Source organism: Cannabis sativa, chromosome 9, assembly GCF_029168945.1.
Source record: "Cannabis sativa cultivar Pink pepper isolate KNU-18-1 chromosome 9, ASM2916894v1, whole genome shotgun sequence".
Taxonomy (NCBI): domain Eukaryota; kingdom Viridiplantae; phylum Streptophyta; class Magnoliopsida; order Rosales; family Cannabaceae; genus Cannabis; species Cannabis sativa.
In genome coordinates, this window is record NC_083609.1 from 45,338,133 (window position 1) to 45,357,154 (window position 19,022).

At 37.3% G+C, this 19,022-nt stretch overlaps 2 protein-coding genes across 2 annotated transcripts; both read left to right on the plus strand.

Annotated features, from left to right (window-relative positions):
- The first annotated feature begins 611 nt into the window (after nucleotides 1-611).
- On the plus strand, nucleotides 612-2,059 carry LOC133030750 (uncharacterized). The gene is made up of 2 exons (XM_061103581.1): nucleotides 612-1,656; nucleotides 1,764-2,059. The coding sequence occupies exon 1, from the start codon at nucleotides 773-775 to the stop codon at nucleotides 1,610-1,612; it is 840 nt and encodes a 279-aa protein (XP_060959564.1). The 5' UTR covers nucleotides 612-772; the 3' UTR covers nucleotides 1,613-1,656; nucleotides 1,764-2,059.
- A 4,135-nt stretch (nucleotides 2,060-6,194) lies between these two features.
- Nucleotides 6,195-7,226, plus strand: LOC133031422 (uncharacterized). Its single transcript, XM_061104916.1, has 3 exons — nucleotides 6,195-6,278; nucleotides 6,342-6,535; nucleotides 6,620-7,226. Exons 1-3 carry the CDS (start codon nucleotides 6,195-6,197, stop codon nucleotides 7,224-7,226), a joined length of 885 nt encoding a protein of 294 aa, XP_060960899.1.
- The last annotated feature ends 11,796 nt before the right edge of the window (nucleotides 7,227-19,022 follow it).

A 19,022-nucleotide genomic window follows, 5' to 3' on the forward strand; every position in this document is an offset into this window, starting at 1 on the left:
TTGTCATAGTGCTTCATCCCTTCAAAAAACGACGTGTCGTTTTTGGAGTTTCAACCCAGCCCTTCGAACGACGTGTCGTTCGGATCCATGCCCCCTTAGTGCAAACGACTTGTCATTTGAAGCCCTCTGTCTGTGGGTCGTTTTGGCCAAACGACATGTCGTACGACCATGGCTATTTTTTTAAAAAAAAAATTATCAAAAGGCAGCGGGCACATGGGGCGCGTGGGGGCGCGTGCACGGCCCATTTTGGGCCATTTTTCATATTTTTAATTATCTATTATTTCTTGGTATGTATAATACTAATTGCATGAATTTTATTCATACTTGGTTGATAATTTTAGTATTGTGGCAAAAAATTTGTGATTTATTTTTACAATTAGTGCCTATTTTCTTGCCTATCGTAAGATTAAGCATGGAAATTGTTTGGTAATGAGAAACATTTAAATATTAATTTATTTAAATATTGTATCTTCCTCCAAAATAACATTAAGATCCTTATAAGTAATTAATTATCCTATCGATAATAATTGCTTGCTAAGGATGCTTAATATGGTGAAGAAAATTTATTAAATATTATGAATCACAGTTTATCTATCCTTTCGATAGTAAATTAATGTATTTGATTACAATATTTAATAGATTGTTCTTACCTGTGTATGAGTTCTACTTTATTTATTTGTCTAAGAACTCTAGCATACATGATGATCATTTGTTATTTTGCGATCATTTATTTATCAGAGAAAGAGCACAAATGACATGATTTTGTTATAGCATGCATTTAATGGTTATTGCTCTTGTTTCTCATTCAGCTTTAAGCGTTCCAAGAAACTCTGCCATGTTGATGCTAAATGGAACCAACCACAAGCAGTGGGTTGAATCCCTCATGCTAAATTTGATTTTTATGAGAGTGGACTTGGCCTTGAGAATGGATGCACCGCCTAAACCCGCTGATGATGCCACTGAAAAGGACAAGAAGTCCTATGAGGATTGGGAGCATTCCAATCGTTGTTGTTTTATGCTTATGAGGTATCACATGGATGAGTCCATTCGTGATAGTATTCCTCAAACTGGAAATGCAAAAGATTTTCTTGCTGCCATTAAGGAAAAGTATAAGAAGTTCTCAAAGAATGAGAAAAATGAGTGCTTAACTTTGTTCCATCGCACTAACTATGCTGATACGGGTGACATTAGAGCTCACATCGACAAGCTCGTGGGTTGTTACCAGAAGCTTAAGGGCATGGGATTGGATCTTGGTGAGGATTACATGGTGTGGTTTGTAATGGAAACCATTCCTTCTCAATTTGATTCGATCAGATCAAGCTACAATGCTCAAAAGGAGCAGTGGACCATTGAGGAGATGACTGCTATTCTTGCCAAAGAAGAAGAGGACATGAAAAAGGGGAGAGCAAGAAGTATCTCCATGGTGACCAATCCTAACAATTCTCATAAGAGAAAGTTCACTCCCAACAACTCTAGTGACCAAAGGTTTCATAAGAAGAAAGCCACCAATCCTAAGGGAAATGGACAAGCAAGCTTTTCTTCAACTGGTCATAAGAATGAGTTTTTCAAAGGGAAAAGGGAAGTGCAACTTTTGTCAATGCTTCGGGCATAAAAAAGCTGATTGCCGAAAGCTCAAAGCTCACTTAGAGAAGAAAGGTAATTGTCTTGTGATGGTTTGTTTGGAATCCAATATTATTGATGTGCCCTCAAACACTTGGTGGTTAGATACTGGTGCTACAATTCATGTTACGAATTCTTTGCAGGCAGTGACAAGTCGAAGAAGGCCGAGTAGGTTGGAGGAGTATGTGTACATGGGAGACGATACTAAAGTCAGAGTTGAATTTTTTGGGACTGTTAATCTGCAGCTGAATACTGGGCATTTTTTGGAGTTGCATGATGTTGCTTATTTACCCTCTATTAGGAGGAATTTGATCTTTGTATCTATTTTGGATAGACTAGGTTATAGTCTTCATTTTGGAACTGGAAAACTGACTTTGTATCGTGACTCTATGTTGATTAGAAATGGAACTTTATGTGGAAACTTATATAAGCTTGAATTGCTTGATGTTGTTCCTATTACTTCTCCCTTTTGTCCTTCTTCTTCTTCTCTTAATGTTGTTGTTGGTTCTAAACATGCAAGATCAGATTTGAAATCTTCCATGCTTTGGCACAAACGTTTAGGCCATATTTCTAGAGATAGAATGGAGAGATTGGTGAAAGATGGTGTGCTTCAAGATCTTGATCTTTCTGATTTTACTGCCTGTGTTGATTGTATAAAAGAAAAGTTGACTGCCAAGGTTAGAAAGAGTAAGTCAGAAAGATGTTCAGATGTGTTAGAGCTTATTCATACTGATATTTGTGGGCGTTTTATTCCACCTGCTATGGGTGGTTATAAATACTTTATCACCTTCATTGATGATTTTCCCGATATGGCCATGTTGAGCTCATTCGTGAAAAATCTGAATCTTTAGATGCTTTCAAGATTTTCAAGACGAATGTTGAGCTTCAGAAGGGAAAGAAGATTAAAGCTGTCAATTCTGATAGAGGTGAAGAGTATTATGGGCGTTATGATAAAACTGGAAGGAACCCCGGGCCTTTTGCCAAATACTCGCTGGAATGTGGTATTGATGCAGGATATACAATGCCAGGGACACCCCAACAAAATGGAATTGCTGAAAGAAGGAATCGCACACTTCTTGACATGGTACGTTGTATGTTGATTCATTCTAGCTTGCCAGAATTTTTATGGGGTGAGGCATTAAGGACTGCTATTTATATCTTGAATCAAGTGCCTAGCAAGTCTGTTCCAAAGACACCATACGAATTGTGGTCAGGCAAGAAACTGAGTTTGCGTCATTTTCATGTTTGGGGATGTAAAGCTGAAGTAAGGCCCTATAACCCCCAATCTAAGAAGCTTGATCCGAAGACTATTAGTGGCTATTTTGTAGGCTACACTATTGGTTCGAGGGGTTCTAGATTCTATTGTCCTTCTCACACCACCAGGGTGATAGAATCAGATAGAGCTGTCTATTTTGAAGATGAATTTGGTTCAAGTCAAGGGTCAAGAGAAATTGTGTTCAGGGAAGAACGTATTTATGTCCCTGTACCTATTGCTTCCGCTTCCGCTCCTACTATTGATCCCGTGATTGAACAAATTCCAATAGAAGCTCATGATGAACCTCAGAATCAAATGCAAGATGAAATTCCTAATATTGAGGGTGGTGAAGTTGTGTTAAGAAGATCAGAGAGAGCTTGCAAACCTGCTATTCATGATGACTACCTTGTCTATTTGCAAGAACATGATTATGTTGTGGGAGATGCTTCTGAACCAGTTACTTATCAAGAAGCCATGAGGAGTCCTCAATCTAAGTTATGGTTGAATGCAATGACAGATGAGTCAAGTTCCATGTCGTGAAACAAAGTATGGAATTTAGTTGTCCTACCGAAAGGTTGCAGACAATTGGGTGCAAATGGGTTTACAAGATCAAATATGATTCAAGTGGGCAGCCAGTAAAGTATAAGGCTAGACTTGTTGCTAAAGGATATAGCCAGAGACAAGGTATTGATTTCAAAGAAACATTCTCACCTGTCTCTACCAAAGATTCTTTGGGAATCATCATGGCTATGGTTGCTCATTTTGATTTGGAACTTGAACAAATGGATGTGAAAACTGCCTTTCTAAATGGAGATTTTATGAAGATATCTACATGACTCAACCTGTTGGTTTTGAGGAGCCTGGCAAGGAGCATATGGTCTGCAAGCTCAATAAGTCTATTTATGGACTTAAACAAGCATCAAGACAGTGGTATCTCAAGTTTGATGCAGTTGTCACTGCAAATGGTTTCATGGAAAACAAAGTTGATCAATGTATATATATGAAGGTCAGTGGGAACAGCATCATCTTCTTGGTACTATATGTTGATGATATTTTGCTTGCTTCTAATGATAAAAATCTGTTGTCTGAGACAAAGCAATTGTTATCTGATCATTTTGATATGAAAGACCTTGGTGAGGCTTCATATGTACTTGGGGTACAGATCCTTCGGGATAGAACTAAAGGTATTCTTTGATTGTCTCAGAGAACTTACATTTGATCAGATTTTGAAAAGATTTAATATGCATACTTGTTCACCTGGAAAGGCACCAATAGTGAAAGGTGACAAATTCTCAAAGGGCCAATGTCCACAAAATGACAAAGAGAGAGAGAGAGAGAGAGAGAGAGAGAGAGAGAGAGAGAGAGAGAGAGAGAGAGAGAGATGAAATGAAAGTGGTTCCTTATGCGTCAGTTGTGGGTAGCCTGATGTACGCTCAAGTATGCACACGCCCTGATATTGCTTTTGTTGTTGGCGTGTTGGGTAGATACTTGAGTGATCCTAGACTTAGCCATTAGAAAGCGGCTAAGAAGGTCATGCGGTATCTTCAGGGTACCAAGGATCATATGTTGACTTATCAGCGAGCTGACACTCTTGATATAGTTGGGTTTAGTGACGCCGATTATGCAGGATGCGTGGATGATAAGAAATCCACATCAGGCTACATTTTCATGATGGCTGGAGGAGCTGTTTCGTGGAAAAGTGTCAAACAGACACTCACAGCATCCTCAACAATGGAGGCAGAGTATATGGCTTGTTATGAGGCTACTTGTCAGGCAATATTTGCGGAACTTCATTTCAGCATTGAGTATTATGGACTCTATCTCGAGGCCGCTGAAATTATATTGTGATAATTCCACAGCAGTAGCTTTCTCTAGAAATGTTAGAAGTAATTCCCGTTCTAAACACATTGACATAAAGTACTATTTTGTTAAAGATAAAGTTACAGAGTCTCTTATTTCCATTGAATACACGCCTGGCACTGGCATGTTAGCAGACCCACTAACGAAAAGCTTACCCATATGTGTATTTTTGGAGCATGTTGCTCGAATGGGATTGTTAGAAGCCTAGCTGTTGAGCTCAGTGGGAGTTTTTCTATTATGTATTGAACATGCTAGTATCTTGTATGGAATGCTCATGACTTGTATTTTGAACATGCATATGTTGTTTACTGAAGTGACAGGTACAAAAGGAGATGAATGCGCATAGTCTCAATTTTGTTGTATCTCATGCATGTTTGGTTTGATTGTTAATGATTGTTATTGAATTAAAATGTCTTTAAGGTCAATTCATACATAGTATATGTATCCCGTCGATATGATATTATGTACGTTTTTATTGGTTACCTTATGTGTGGTAGACAATGTTATGGTGGTTGATTATATTGTCCAAGTGGGAGAATGTTAGAATTATTTATTTGTGGACTAATATAATACCATAATCACAATCATTAACTATGTGCCCAATATTTATTCACTACCATAATGGGATGGTTAATAATTAATAAATGTATTAGAGGCACATGGGAGCACCCTAAAACTATAATTGGCCCATTAAATTATAGTCCACCACTAATTATACTCATTAGCCCAATAAGCCTAATATAACCCCTTAGGGTTAAGTGTTGGATATAAAAGGGTTAATATGTATTTAGTATGAGTAGAGAGTGTGTGTGGTGATGAGAATAAGGGTTTTGCTCTCATAGGGTCCTCTTCTACCATCTTGGGATACATTGAAGAATTTGGTGTCATAGCAAAAGGGAAAATGCAAGCATGGGAGGTATGTGTTTTTATATTGTTTGTGATACTCTAAATAAAGTATTGATCTTGGTTCATAATCTATAGTAGTTCAACAATATTTATATGAAAATATGACTAAAAGAATGGAAACTAAATCAATATAATAAAAAAAAATACAATCAAACATTAATGGTGATAATTGATTTAGTGATTTGGACATACATATATAATATTTCATAAAACTCTCCCTTAGATGTTCATAAAAACTATCTCATTAAACTTGCTGAAAAACTTGATCAAAAGAAAATGTTAGTGAATGTGTATAACTGTATTGGGTTAGTTATAAGTTAGTTATTTGCTAACATCCATATATAATATTTGCTACTTTACTTCTTTGTAACAACTTTCAATTGTAACCATAATTGTATTTTATTCAAGTTTATATAAATAATACTTAGTGAGCTTTAGCTATTCAGAAGTTAACTCGCTCATTCACCATATCTCATCTTTCCAACTTGGTATCGGAGGCTCAAGTTCATTTTTTTTTTCTTTCTTCCTCTCCTTCTTCTTCAAGCATTCATCAATGGCGTCCACTTCAAACTCTGCTCCTAGAGCTGCTGGTTCCACCTTTGCTACTGGTATCACTGATCTTCCTGCTGCAGCTCAAGTTATACCAAACTATATTGTTCCTCTGAATCTCTGTCTTGATCGTGCTAATTACTTCTACTAGAGATCTCAAGTTCTTTCGACAGTTTGCGCCCATCAACTCGAAAGATTCCTCACTGGTGCTAGAGCGCAGCCCCCAGCCACTGTTCCAGATCCTACAGATGCTTCAAGATTCATCCCTAATCCAAATCTTGCTGACTGGATGCGCTTGGATCAATTCTTGATGAGTTGGCTCTTCAACTCCATCTCAGAAGCTATGTGAGGACACGTTGCGAGGTGTGCTTTTTCATCAAAACTATGGAATGTTCTGATCCAGCTATTTTCAAATCAATCTCGAGCTAGAGTCTTGCAACTTCGTGGAATGCTTCAGTCAACGAAGAAAGGTTCTACACCTGTGGATGAATACATCCTAAAGATGAGATGTTTGGCTGACGCATTATATGCTGCTAGTCATGCAATCAGCGATGATGAACTCATATTATACATTCTTGAGGGTCTTGGTAGTGAATATGATTCTGCCATAGTTGCTCTTACTACAAAACACGCTATCACTCTCTTTGAGGTTCAATTCTTGCTGCAAACACAAGAAATGCGAATTGAACAACAACACTCTATTGCTGCCTTGGATCTTCAAAATCTAACAGCCAATTACGCCTTTGCCTTAAAGAAAGCAAGTAGCTCCTCTACACCTTCTAACAACACTAATCGTGGTCGAGGATCCTCCAATGGTGCACGAGGCAGAGGAGGACGTTCCAACCCTAACAATCGTGGTGGCAATCGTCCTATATGCCAAGTCTTTGGTAGAGCTGGCCACATTTCTCTTAAGTGCTTCCATCGATTTGATCTTAGCTATCAAGGTGAGCCAAGCAATAATACACCAAAACCTGTTCCAGATGACTCTCAGGCACTGCTTGCCTCAGCCTCCATAGTGTTGGGTTTTATGCCCTAAATAAAACTCTGTTTCAATGTAATCCAGATTATTCTATATCAATAAAGTGACAGAAGTATTTTTTCATTCACTTGTGTAAGTTTTGGTTCACTTAATCAATTGCTTGTCTATTTGATTTATAAATTCATCCAAACCCTTTTCACATACTTGAACATGTTTATTGTGTTGTCAACACAGTAGAAAATAAACATGACTATGTGAATAAAGTATTCCTAGATTTATCAGAACACTGGGTTTCACTGATATGACAATCTACAACAGAGTTTACTTACATTTGGAGAAATGTTATGTTCTTTCCAGAACATAGGTTAAAGTAAAGCTCAGGTTGGATGCATGGAGTATGCATTGGAATGGACCGATATTGAACTTTGAATTAGATTTTGAAACTTACCGTAAACATCTATTCAATTCAATATCATAAGTTGATCCTAGATCACATGATCTAAATCCTGATATGGTTAGGCTTAATTTCAAGAGTGTTATTCGTGTTCTTTGATTTGTTAGTTAAGCCTAAAACTTTAGTCTGGGCAATACATACATTTTGGGAACACGGTAGTGCGATTGAGTGGGAGCGCTAACATAAATATGGAATCTATAGCTTCTATCTGGCGAATAGTAAGCAAAGGGTGATTTCCTTCGAGCTTAACCAAACGAGATAAATGATTGAGTACTCATTTCACTTAGTTGAAATATCATTTATATAGGGTTAAGTGTTTTAAGGATAAAATACATTGTAGGGTGTTACGGTAATTTAAGTCCCTTTACAGTGTAGATCATCCATATAGAGGATCATTGATCACATTAGGATTATAACAATGGATAACTAATAATGTGTCTATATGGTGGAACATATAGAGCATTCTATATACTGAGAGTGCAATTCTGAGTTCTATGTGTGGATTCAACGAAGAATTAATAAGTCAGTGAATTTAAGTGGTAAATTCTAGATCTGCTTATTGGAAGCTCGGATATATAGACCCATGGTCCCCTCACTAGTTGAGATGATATTACTTGTAGGACTCATTTAATTGATTTTAATTAATCAATTAAAAATTCTCAAGATAGACTTGTCAGTTTGAGAATTTAGCACTCATTAAGGGCAAAAACAGTAAATAGAGATTTTGAAGGGCATATTTATTAATTAGGAAACTTTAATTAGTTTCATTATTAATAAAATAAATGATAATATATTATTTGATAATTATTTTTAATTATTAAATAATTAGATTTATCATTAATATGGTTGAACAATGAAATTGGCAAATTTTCACAAAAAGGGAAACTATCAAGTGTAGGAAAAGGAAAGTTGGAAAAGAGGCAAGCCTTGTTTCCACATTGCCTAGGCCGGCCCTTTACCTTCCTTTTCCCTTTGATTTTCTCAGTTCAAAATGTCAATCATAGCCCTTGGTGGTCTTCTATAAATAGAAGGCAAAGGCTTCAGAGTTTCTGACATCTGTACAACTGAAAAGCTTTTCACAGCATTATTCTGAAAGAATTTTCTCTCAGAAAATTCTCTCTGAGCCGCCACCCTCTCTCTCTCTATTCCTTCACTGTTTCGAAATGTATGAGTGCTAGAGTAGTGCCCACACACATCAAGTAATACCTCAATCATAGTGAGGAAGGCTGTGTAGATTTCAGAGATAACAAAGAAGGACTTTCGGGCTCAGATCTTGATTATACTCTGCTACAGAAAGGAATCAAGGGTTAGAGATCTGAGTGGGAGGAGACATATATATTCCGCTGCAATCACTGTAAGATTTCTGATACTCTTATGTGTTTAATTTCATATCGTTTTAGAAGTTCATATTTAGGTTGTTAAATCAACATACTTGTGAGTAGATCTAAGTTTCTGGTAAAATAATTTCCATCAACTGGCACCAGAGCCATGGTAATTGATTTGCTTGCAAGAAATTTGGACTTAAAACGATTTGCTTGTTTTTTGGATGGTATCATGTTGCTTTGAGTGTCATATTGATGTTTGAATGTTGTTTGTGAATTCTGGGAAAAATGGTTACTGTTTTTATTCTGTAATTATTTTTGTTGGATAGTTTGGAAAATTCTAAGCAATTTACTTTTTCACAGAACTCGATTTCGATTTAATTGAATTAGTTATGAATTTTTGAAAATTGGAAAAATCGGGGTGACGAGCAACATGATCACGCGCGCGGAATGGCTGCTTGCAGCCTCCCTGCGCCGTGATCTCTCGGTCATGCACCCAGATCCGCGTGCGGATGGCCATGCACAGCATGCCATCCGTACAGTTCATCCAATTTTCCAATTTTTTCGATTTTTCATTTTTTTGTGTAGTTTTGTATGTTGATTTTTTTTTTCAAATTTCAAATCTAATTATCAGAAATAAATTAATTTTAATTTTTAAAATTAATTTTAGATATTAGTGTAATTTGATTTTTAAAATAGGAAAAAATCAAGTTTTGCTTACCTTTTTCTTATTTCCTTTAAAATTTGATTATTTTATTTTTTTAAGGTCAGATAATAATTTTTTTTTGGTAACTTGACCTTAATTAAAATAAGATCACAATAATCATGATAATTTTAAAAGAGGAAATAAGGTATTTTTGTTAACTTTTAAATTTTGTTATTTTTTAATTAAATTAAATTGTAAAACAAGAAAAGGGTATGTATTTACCATTTTCTATTTTATTATTTAATTTATTAAATAACATGAAATTTAAAAAGAAAGTTAGCAATTTATTTTGAAATGACATTTAGGTTACCCAAAACCTAATTTTTCAAAATAGTAGGTTTAATTTTATTTTATTTTTCGAAATAAATGATTAAAATTAAATAAATCCTACATCCAACTATCCAAATCTAACCTTGTTGCAGGAGTATGTGTTTTAGATTGTTTGTAAGTTTTCTAAAACCTATTATTGCTTGATCTAAATTGCCTTGGTTAACTTGATAATAGATCAGATGATCTAGTTTTAACCAAATGTTCAATTGACGATAGATCAAGTAAATAATTTGTAACAGGTAATTTTTACAAATTTCTTTCATCTGTGTATGACCTAGCAACATGATAGGATCCATCCAAATGTGTATGCCTGTGTGAGCCTATATGTTTAATTTCTATTATAGATACATATAGGTGGTTGTTGCTAAATAAAATATCATAACTGATAGATTTTATTTAGGCTCATTTAGTTGTGAGCCTATTCAATTAATAACAGTTATTCATTGTAAGGTTAAATTCCTCTCTTTTGGGCCTTGTGTGAGAGTTGGGAGCCTTAGAAGTGGGTGCGACATACTGGACCCAGCCCCCCCTCACATGAACAACCCCAATTGTGAAGGCCCATTTGCCTGATTTGGATAACTGTGCTAGGTTATTTATATTAGTTTCACCTAATAAAATATTGATTAGCAACATAATTAATTTCATTGTTCCTTGAAATTAATTTAAGAAAAACATAGTTTGAATAGTCATATTCTGGAAAGCTATATGTATTTTTCTTGTTTTTTAATTAAATATGGAATTATAACCATATAAATTCTTTCTGAATCTTAATTTTATAATTTCATTAAATATTCCTATTTAAGTTGAGATTTAGTTAAATCTATCAAATCAACTTGGATTTGAATATTTTTGAATTACCTATTATAAATTAAGTTGAGGAATTTTGGCAATTGGTTATTAAGATTCTTTAGATATTTTTTAAGTTGATATTTTCTAAATATGGGAACTTAAAATGGAATATCTTCTAAATTAAGTGGTTACTACTTAATTGGTAATATTTAATTAAGTCATTGTTTGAAGAATATTTTAAGTTGGGTATTTAGATTTTCTAAACAACTTAAATAAGATATTTTTCAAAATTATTCCATTTTTGAAATTTAATTAAAGTTTTTACTTTAATTTGTAATATTTCATTATTGAGATATGGAATATAAATGATTAAACAAAATACATGTTTAAATAATGAGCTTTAATCAAAGAGAAATTCGATCTCCATTGTTGGTTTTACATAGCTATTGTTTTAGTGAGTAATCGTCCCTAATGGAGGAACGTTCATTAGCAAGTTAGCGTCGTTTAATCTCGAAAGATAAGTATTCTTATAGGTTTATTTATATGGTTCATGACCACCCTAATGGTGGCGACTATGTAAGACTTATAAGAATGCGAAACAATGGTAGAAGCTCATAAGATAGAATTGCCTTGACTCTCGCCTAAACGGGACAACGTTGAATTCCAATCTTGATCGAATAAAAGGTTGCTAGAATGTTTGACATTTTAGATGAATTGACAACTCTATTCAATGGATGATGCTTTGACTCTCGCCTAAACGGGACACTGTATCAGTTCGTTGGAAACCTTGGAATATAAACTATGTTAGATTTAGTATTTTTATAACATAAGTGATTGTTTGTTTTCTGAACCTGTGTATGAATTTATAGAACCAAAATCTTACTTCTGTTTATTGATATGTTGTAGTGCCAATATGAATAACCCTCATCCCGATCCACTCCTAGTTAGTATCTTTGCGAAAGAACTCAATAGTGTGAAAATGCATCCTGGTAGTTGCATTAACTCGCACCTATTGTTGATGAATCTGAAATTCCAAAAGGCAAATCTACTAGGAATTGATTTATCAAAGGAACAATGGGTAAAACTCATACCTTATAGTCTTCCTCAGGAGTATAACAGTTTTGTTCTATATTATCTATTGAACAATCCTAACTCCTCCGACATGGACAAACTCGAGTCTGAGTTGAGGGCCCATGAGCGGGATCTGATTGCAATGAGACCTCCTAGCATTGCAAGCTTTAATCAGAGGAAGAAGATTAAGCATGAGGGCTCTAACAAAGCTGCTTCATCAAATACAATTATCAGACATCATATTCTATGTGCGAATTGTAATGGAAAGGGACATAAAGAAGAACAATGTCCCAGGCTTCTAGACAATTCAAACGAAGGTGATGCTTTTGTATTTGAATCATGTGTTTTAGAGAACGACAAATCCTCCTGGATTGTTGATTCTGGATCTACTAACCATGTATGTTCTTCATTGCGGTTTGCTTGAAACTTGGGAGAATCTTCACCGGATGAGTTAAAGCTTAAAGTTGGAAATGGCGAGTTGGTATCAGTTAAAGCAAGAGGAACAGCCCGAATCAAGTTTAATTCTAAGAAGTTTTTACTTTTAGAGAATGTTTTATATATTCCTAATTTTAGTAGAAACTTGATTAGTGTTTCATGTTTACAGACACAATTTTATATATTGAATTTTTCGAGTTCAAATTATTCAATTTCTCGTAATGGATTTCATATATGTGTTGCAAACATGGAACGAGGGCTTTATGTTTTAAGACCTGATAATCAAATCTCACTAAATACTGAACTTTTCAATGTAGCTAAACCTAGAAGCCTTAAGAGAAAAGAGATTGATAATGATGATCAAACTTATCTATGGCATTTACGTTTAGGTCATATAGGCTTTGATAGACTCAATAGGCTAACCAAAGACGGTCCATTGAAAAATGTCGTCTTAGGAGAGCTGCCAGTCTGCGAGTCTTGCCTAGAAGGAAAAATGACCAAACGTTCTTTCTCTGTAAAGGGAGAGCGTGCCGAAGAACCCCTAGGGTTAGTACATTCAGATGTTTGTGAACCGCTAAATATAAAAGCCAGAGGAGGTTATGAGTATTTCGTCACTTTCATTGACGATTTCTCTAGATATAGTTTTCTTTACCTAATGCAAAAGAAATCTGAAACGTTTGAAAAGTTTCAGGAATTTCATGCTTTGGCTCAAAACCAATTAGGTAAAACATTAAAGATCTTGCGAACTGATAGGGGTGGAGAATATATGGATATGCAGTTCAGAGATCATTTAATTGAACTTGGAATTGAATCCCAATATACTGCCCCTAGCACTCCATAGCAGAATGGAGTTGCAGAAAGAAGAAATCGCACTCTCTTAGAAATGGTTAGGTCTATGCTAAGTTACTCAACTCTGTCTACGTCCTTCTGGGGATATGCTATTCAAATGGCAAACGATATTTTAAATGTTGTTCCATCTAAAGCAGTCCCTAAGACACCCGTCGAACTATGGAATGGTCGCACACCTAGTTTGCGCCATTATAGGATTTGGGGGTGCCCTGCTCACGTCTTAAGAAAGAAAGAAGGCAAACTGGAATCGCGAACTGAGGTTTGCATGTTTGTCGGAAATTTTAAAGAGACTAGGGGTGGACTATTCTATAGTCACAAGGATAACAAAGTGTTTGTCTCTACAAATGCTACTTTCCTTGAAGACAACTATATGAAAGACAACAAACCGAAAAGTGAAATTGTATTAGAGGAAATGCTCACAGATACTGTTCCTTCAAATGTACCATCTTCTTCTACTCAAGAAGAGGAACATCCCACTCCCTCAGTTGTAGCAACTGAGAAAACAACTACTAAAGCTCCTGTTCAGAAAGTCACCGCTCCTCGTCGTAGTGGGAGGGTTTCTACGAAACCGTCTTGTTATGGCTTGGATGGTGAAATCAATATGGTCGTTGGTGACGGTATTGATGACGACCCATTGACCTTTAAACAGGCAATGGCAAGTCCGCAACGGAAGCGATGGTCAGCCGGTATGGATTCAGAAATGGATTCCATGAAAAAAAAACAAAGTCTGGGAATATGTAGAACCACCTGAAGATTTTCGTCCAATTGGATGTAAATGGGTCTACAAGAAGAAAAGAGGTGCTGGAGGCGAAGTCGAAACTTTCAAAGCTAGACTGGTCGCCAAGGGTTATACCCAAAGAGAAGGTGTGGACTATGAGGAAACTTTTAGTTCTGTTGCCATGCTCAAATCCATCCGAATTCTTCTCTCCATAGCTGCCGCTTTAGATTATGAAATCTGGCAAATGGATGTCAAGACAGCCTTTCTTAATGGGCTTCTTGAAGAAACCATCTATATGGAGCAACCAGAAGGTTATGTTCTTCCTGGGCAGGAGAATAAAGTTTGCAAATTAAATAGGTCCATATATGGGCTTAAGCAAGCTTCTCGCTCATGGAACAAAAGGTTTGATGAGATCATCAAGACCTACGGCTTTCATCAGAATGAAGATGAACCTTGTGTTTACCAACTCAAGGAAAACCAAGTAGTAGTATTCCTGGTCCTTTATGTTGATGACATTTTGATCATTGGAAACAATGTCAAGAAAATGACTCACATCAAGGAATGGCTTGACACTCAATTCGACATGAAAGACTTGGGTAAGGCAGCCTATGTTCTTGGTATTCAGATTGTCAGAAACTGGAAGAACAGATCCCTTGCTCTCTCTCAAACAGCTTACATTGACAAAGTTCTTGAGAGATTTTCCATGACCAATACCAAAGGGGCAAACATGCCCTCTAGACATGGTATCCATCTATCTAAGGAACAGTGTCCTACTGATCCTCAAGAGATAGAAGACATGGCAAAAATTCCTTATGCTTCTGCAGTTGGAAGTCTAATGTATGCTATGCTATGCACTAGACCTGACATCTGCTATGCAGTTGGAATCGTGAGCAGGTATCAGTCAAATCCAGGTAGGGTACATTGGAATGTTGTTAAGTATATTTTGAAATACTTAAAGAGTACAAGAGATTATGTATTAGTCTACAAGGGTGGTGCTTTGAATCCCTTAGGCTATACAGACTCAGATTTCCAGGGATGTCTTGAAGACAGGAAATCTACATCTGGGATGGTGTTTACTCTTGGGGGTGGAGCAGTGGTTTGGAGAAGTGCTAAACAAACTGCGATTTTGGATTCTACCATGGAGGCAGAATACATAGCTGCGGCTGAAGCAGCTAAAGAGGTTGTCTGGCTTATAGGAAGTTCTACACCAGTCTTGGTGTAGTTCCTGGAATGGAAAGGCCTCTAGTCCTGCTTTGTGATAACACTGGAGCTATAGCCAACAGTAAGGAACCTCAGAGCCACAAGAGAAGTAAGCACATAGAAAGAAAGTATCATATTATCAGAGAATATGTGGCAAGAGGGGATGTACTGGTGGAGAAAGTGGATACGCAGGATGTAACACCCTAACTACCTTAGGCGTATTACGTGATTTTTAAACGTACTGTGCAGCTCGTTGCTAATCAACGAGGTTTATGGAAAAACGTGATTAATTAAAATTTTGCTTTTTGATTAAACTTGTAAAACATATTACAAAAGACTCGGGATCCCGATTATAAAAATATTTACAAAAGTTTCACTGTTTAACTATTACATCAAAATAGTAGTCGTCTAACGACCAGTTACAAAAATTCAGCCTTGCTGTCCCGAGGATCGTACGCTCCAGGCCTAACCGCCCCGACATGTACAATCTCATAAGCTCGCTCACGGTCCATCAGCTACAGCCTTGCCTTTACCTACACATGAACATAAACTGTGAGTCGACAGACTCAGTAAGAAAAGCATAATAATATCATACATAACTAACTGCCGTGTCCAACACGATACTGAGTCCCGCTACTGCCATGTCCAACATGGTACTGAGCCACTACTGCCATGTCCAACATGGTACTGAGTTTTGAACGTTCAGGGGACGGTACTATTGACAAGTATCCTCCTGATCGGTCGAACCGGTCATACTCCGGCTGCTGGTCATACTCCAGCCTGTACCGACGGGATAGGTCAATAGCACTGAACCACCAACCAAGTGTCAGCCTGATCGGTCGAACCGGTCATACTCCGGCTGCTGGTCATACTCCAGCCTGTACCGACGTGACAGGGTTGGATGGTTCGAAGCCTAAATACATAACTAATGTAATCTAGCAGGCTTCCTACATGCACGCTAAACATGTAATCTACATATGCATACTGTTATACTAATCTTACCTGGATTCCGATTTCAGGTGTGCCGGTCAACCTGACTGGAACTGAAGCTGAGCGGCGGATTACTGGCTCCTAAACCATAAAAATCACAACGCTATAAGTGACACGCTAAATCACTTCCCGGGGACTAAAACTAAGAACTAAAAGTTTCCCTATCGATAAAAAGCATGGCAATACCCCTAAAAACCTAAAAACGAGGAAAACTAGGGTTCGGAAAAATTCCCCAACCGGCAGACCGGTTGCCCAACCGGAATTCCGGTTCTGGGAATTACTGAACCCTCATCCGGAATTCCGGATGCACAACCGGAATTCCGGTTCCTCGCAGGCAGCCAACTAAAATTCTCATAACTCGACCAATTCAACCCCAATTGTTCCCAAACTTTCCAGACCTGTTCTAAACTATCCCTAGAACAAATCCAAAGCATCAAAACCACCCAGAAACCACATATACAAAAATCACCATTGGAGCTCAAGCTTTGAGTTCCAAACTCAAGCTTGAGCAAATCCACCTAAACATGCATTCCACTAGCTTAATTCTACTTAAACTAGCATAAAATCATCACTGAAAACAATTAGAAACTACAGCAACAATACAGAAACAGAATCACTATAATTTCCTCCAAAAATCATATTTTTGCAAAGAAAACTCAAAGCTTTAACAATATAACCTACATGCTTTCATCATAGCTCAATTAATATCAAATAACATGCTTTAAATCACATATATCAACAACAAAATCACAGCAGCAACATATACCAAAATCATGCATGCATTTCATCAATTTTCACCATTTTTTTAAGAAATTAAAGAAGGAGAGACAAGAACCAACCTAGCTAGCAATGGACCTTAAGAGATGATGAATCAACAAGCCAAAATCAAGGGAGAAAAACCCACTCCTTGCTGCTCAAAGCTTGGCCGAAAATGGAAGGGAAAGAAAGAGAGAGTTTCTTTGAGAAAATGCAATTTTTTTCTAAGTTTGGGAAAAATGAAATAAAAGCTATAAAATCTCATTTTATTCACCCAACAATTAAACACTTAACCATTTAAATTTTCAAATAAAAAGCTCACATAAGACAAAACACTAATGGGGCAAAAAGACCATTTTGCCCCTCCACCATAAAATCACATAAATCATACTAAAGGGGTATTTTTGGGACATTCTAAATTCCCGGCCATTCCCGACATTCCCAATGTCTAAACCCGTCCCCAAAATACCAACATACTAAGTTGTGATTTCTACTGAGCCAAACGCCGAGTTCCAAAATACCGGACACCGGAAATGCGAAATATAAAAACTACTGATGACATAATCATGCATTTCTTAATTCCATAAATAACAGTAATAAATTATTTAAATAGCTATAAATAATTTCATAATTAAACATAAACAACTGCTAATTTCCAAATTAACTAAGCGGGCTTTACAACTATCCCCCCCTTAAAAGGATTTCGTCCCCGAAATCTAACCTGAATAACTCTGGATATTGAGCTCGCATATCTGACTCTAGCTCCCAGGTGGCTTCCTCCACCTTGCTGTTTCTCCAGAGAACCTTGACCAATGCTATGGTCTTATTCCGAAGGACTTTATCCTTTCTATCCAGGATCTGCACTGGCTGTTCCTCATATGACATGTCTGGCTGAAGCTGAAGACTCTCATAACTGAGTATATGAGAGGGGTACGAAACGTATTTTCTCAACATTGAGACATGGAATACGTTGTGCACCGCCGATAAGGTGGAGGCAATGCTAACCGATATGCCACTTGACCTATCTTCTCGAGAATCTCGAAAGGTCCTGTAAACCTAGGGCATAACTTGCCTCTTTTCCCGAAACGTTTAATCCCCTTCATCGGAGATACTCGCAAAAACACATGGTCCCCTACTCGGAACTCAACATCTCTACGTTTCGGATCTGCGTAACTCTTCTGTCTGCTCTGTGAGGCAAGCATTCTAGCTTTTATCTTTTCTATTGCCTCATTGGTCCGCTGAACTGACTCCGGACCTAGGTATTTCCTCTCCCCTGTCTCATCCCAGTGGATAGGGGATCTACATTTCCTATCGTACAACAGTTCATAGGGAGCCATCCCTATCGTACTCTGATAACTGTTGTTGTAAGAGAATTCTATCAACGGTAGATATTTACTCCATGAACCCTCAAAGTCCATAACACAGGCTCTCAACATATCCTCCAATATCTGAATTGTCCTTTCGGACTGACCATCTGTCTGAGGATGAAATGCTGTACTGAATTTCAGCTTCGTACCCATTGCCCGTTGCAAACTTTGCCAAAATTTGGAGGTGAATTTCGGATCCCTGTCCGAAACTATAGACTTCGGTACCCCGTGAAGTCTCACTATCTCCCTGACATATAACTCTGCCAACTGATCCACTGTAAATGTTGTTCTGACCGGCAGAAAATGTGCAGATTTCGTAAATCGGTCCACCACTACCCAGATGGAATCATACATACCCGTGGTCCTAGGTAACCCGACCACAAAATCCATCGCAATATCTTCCCATTTCCATTCTGGTAGGGTTAGAGGCTGCAACAACCCTGCTGGTCTCTGATGTTCAGCCTTGATCTCCTGACAAGTGAGGCATCTCGATACGAATTCTACCAAATTCTTCTTCATACCGCTCCACCAGAAGTACGGTTTCAAATCTTGGTACATCTTGGTGGTGCCGGGATGCAGAGAATATGGAGTAGAATGAGCCTCCTCAAAGATCTCATTTCTAAGTTCCGCACTGCTCGGAACACAAACCCTGGCTTTATACAAAAGCATCCCACTGTCTGACACTGAAAAGTCTTTGGCTTGACCAGCCAATACCTCATCTCGGATCTTCACTAAATCCGGATCTGTCATCTGAGCAACCTTTATTCTTTCCAACAGATCAGATTGCAGCGTTAAGTTGTGAAGCTGACCTACCACAAACTCAATGCTGGATCTAACCATATCCTCTGCTAGGCCGAGGTGAGATC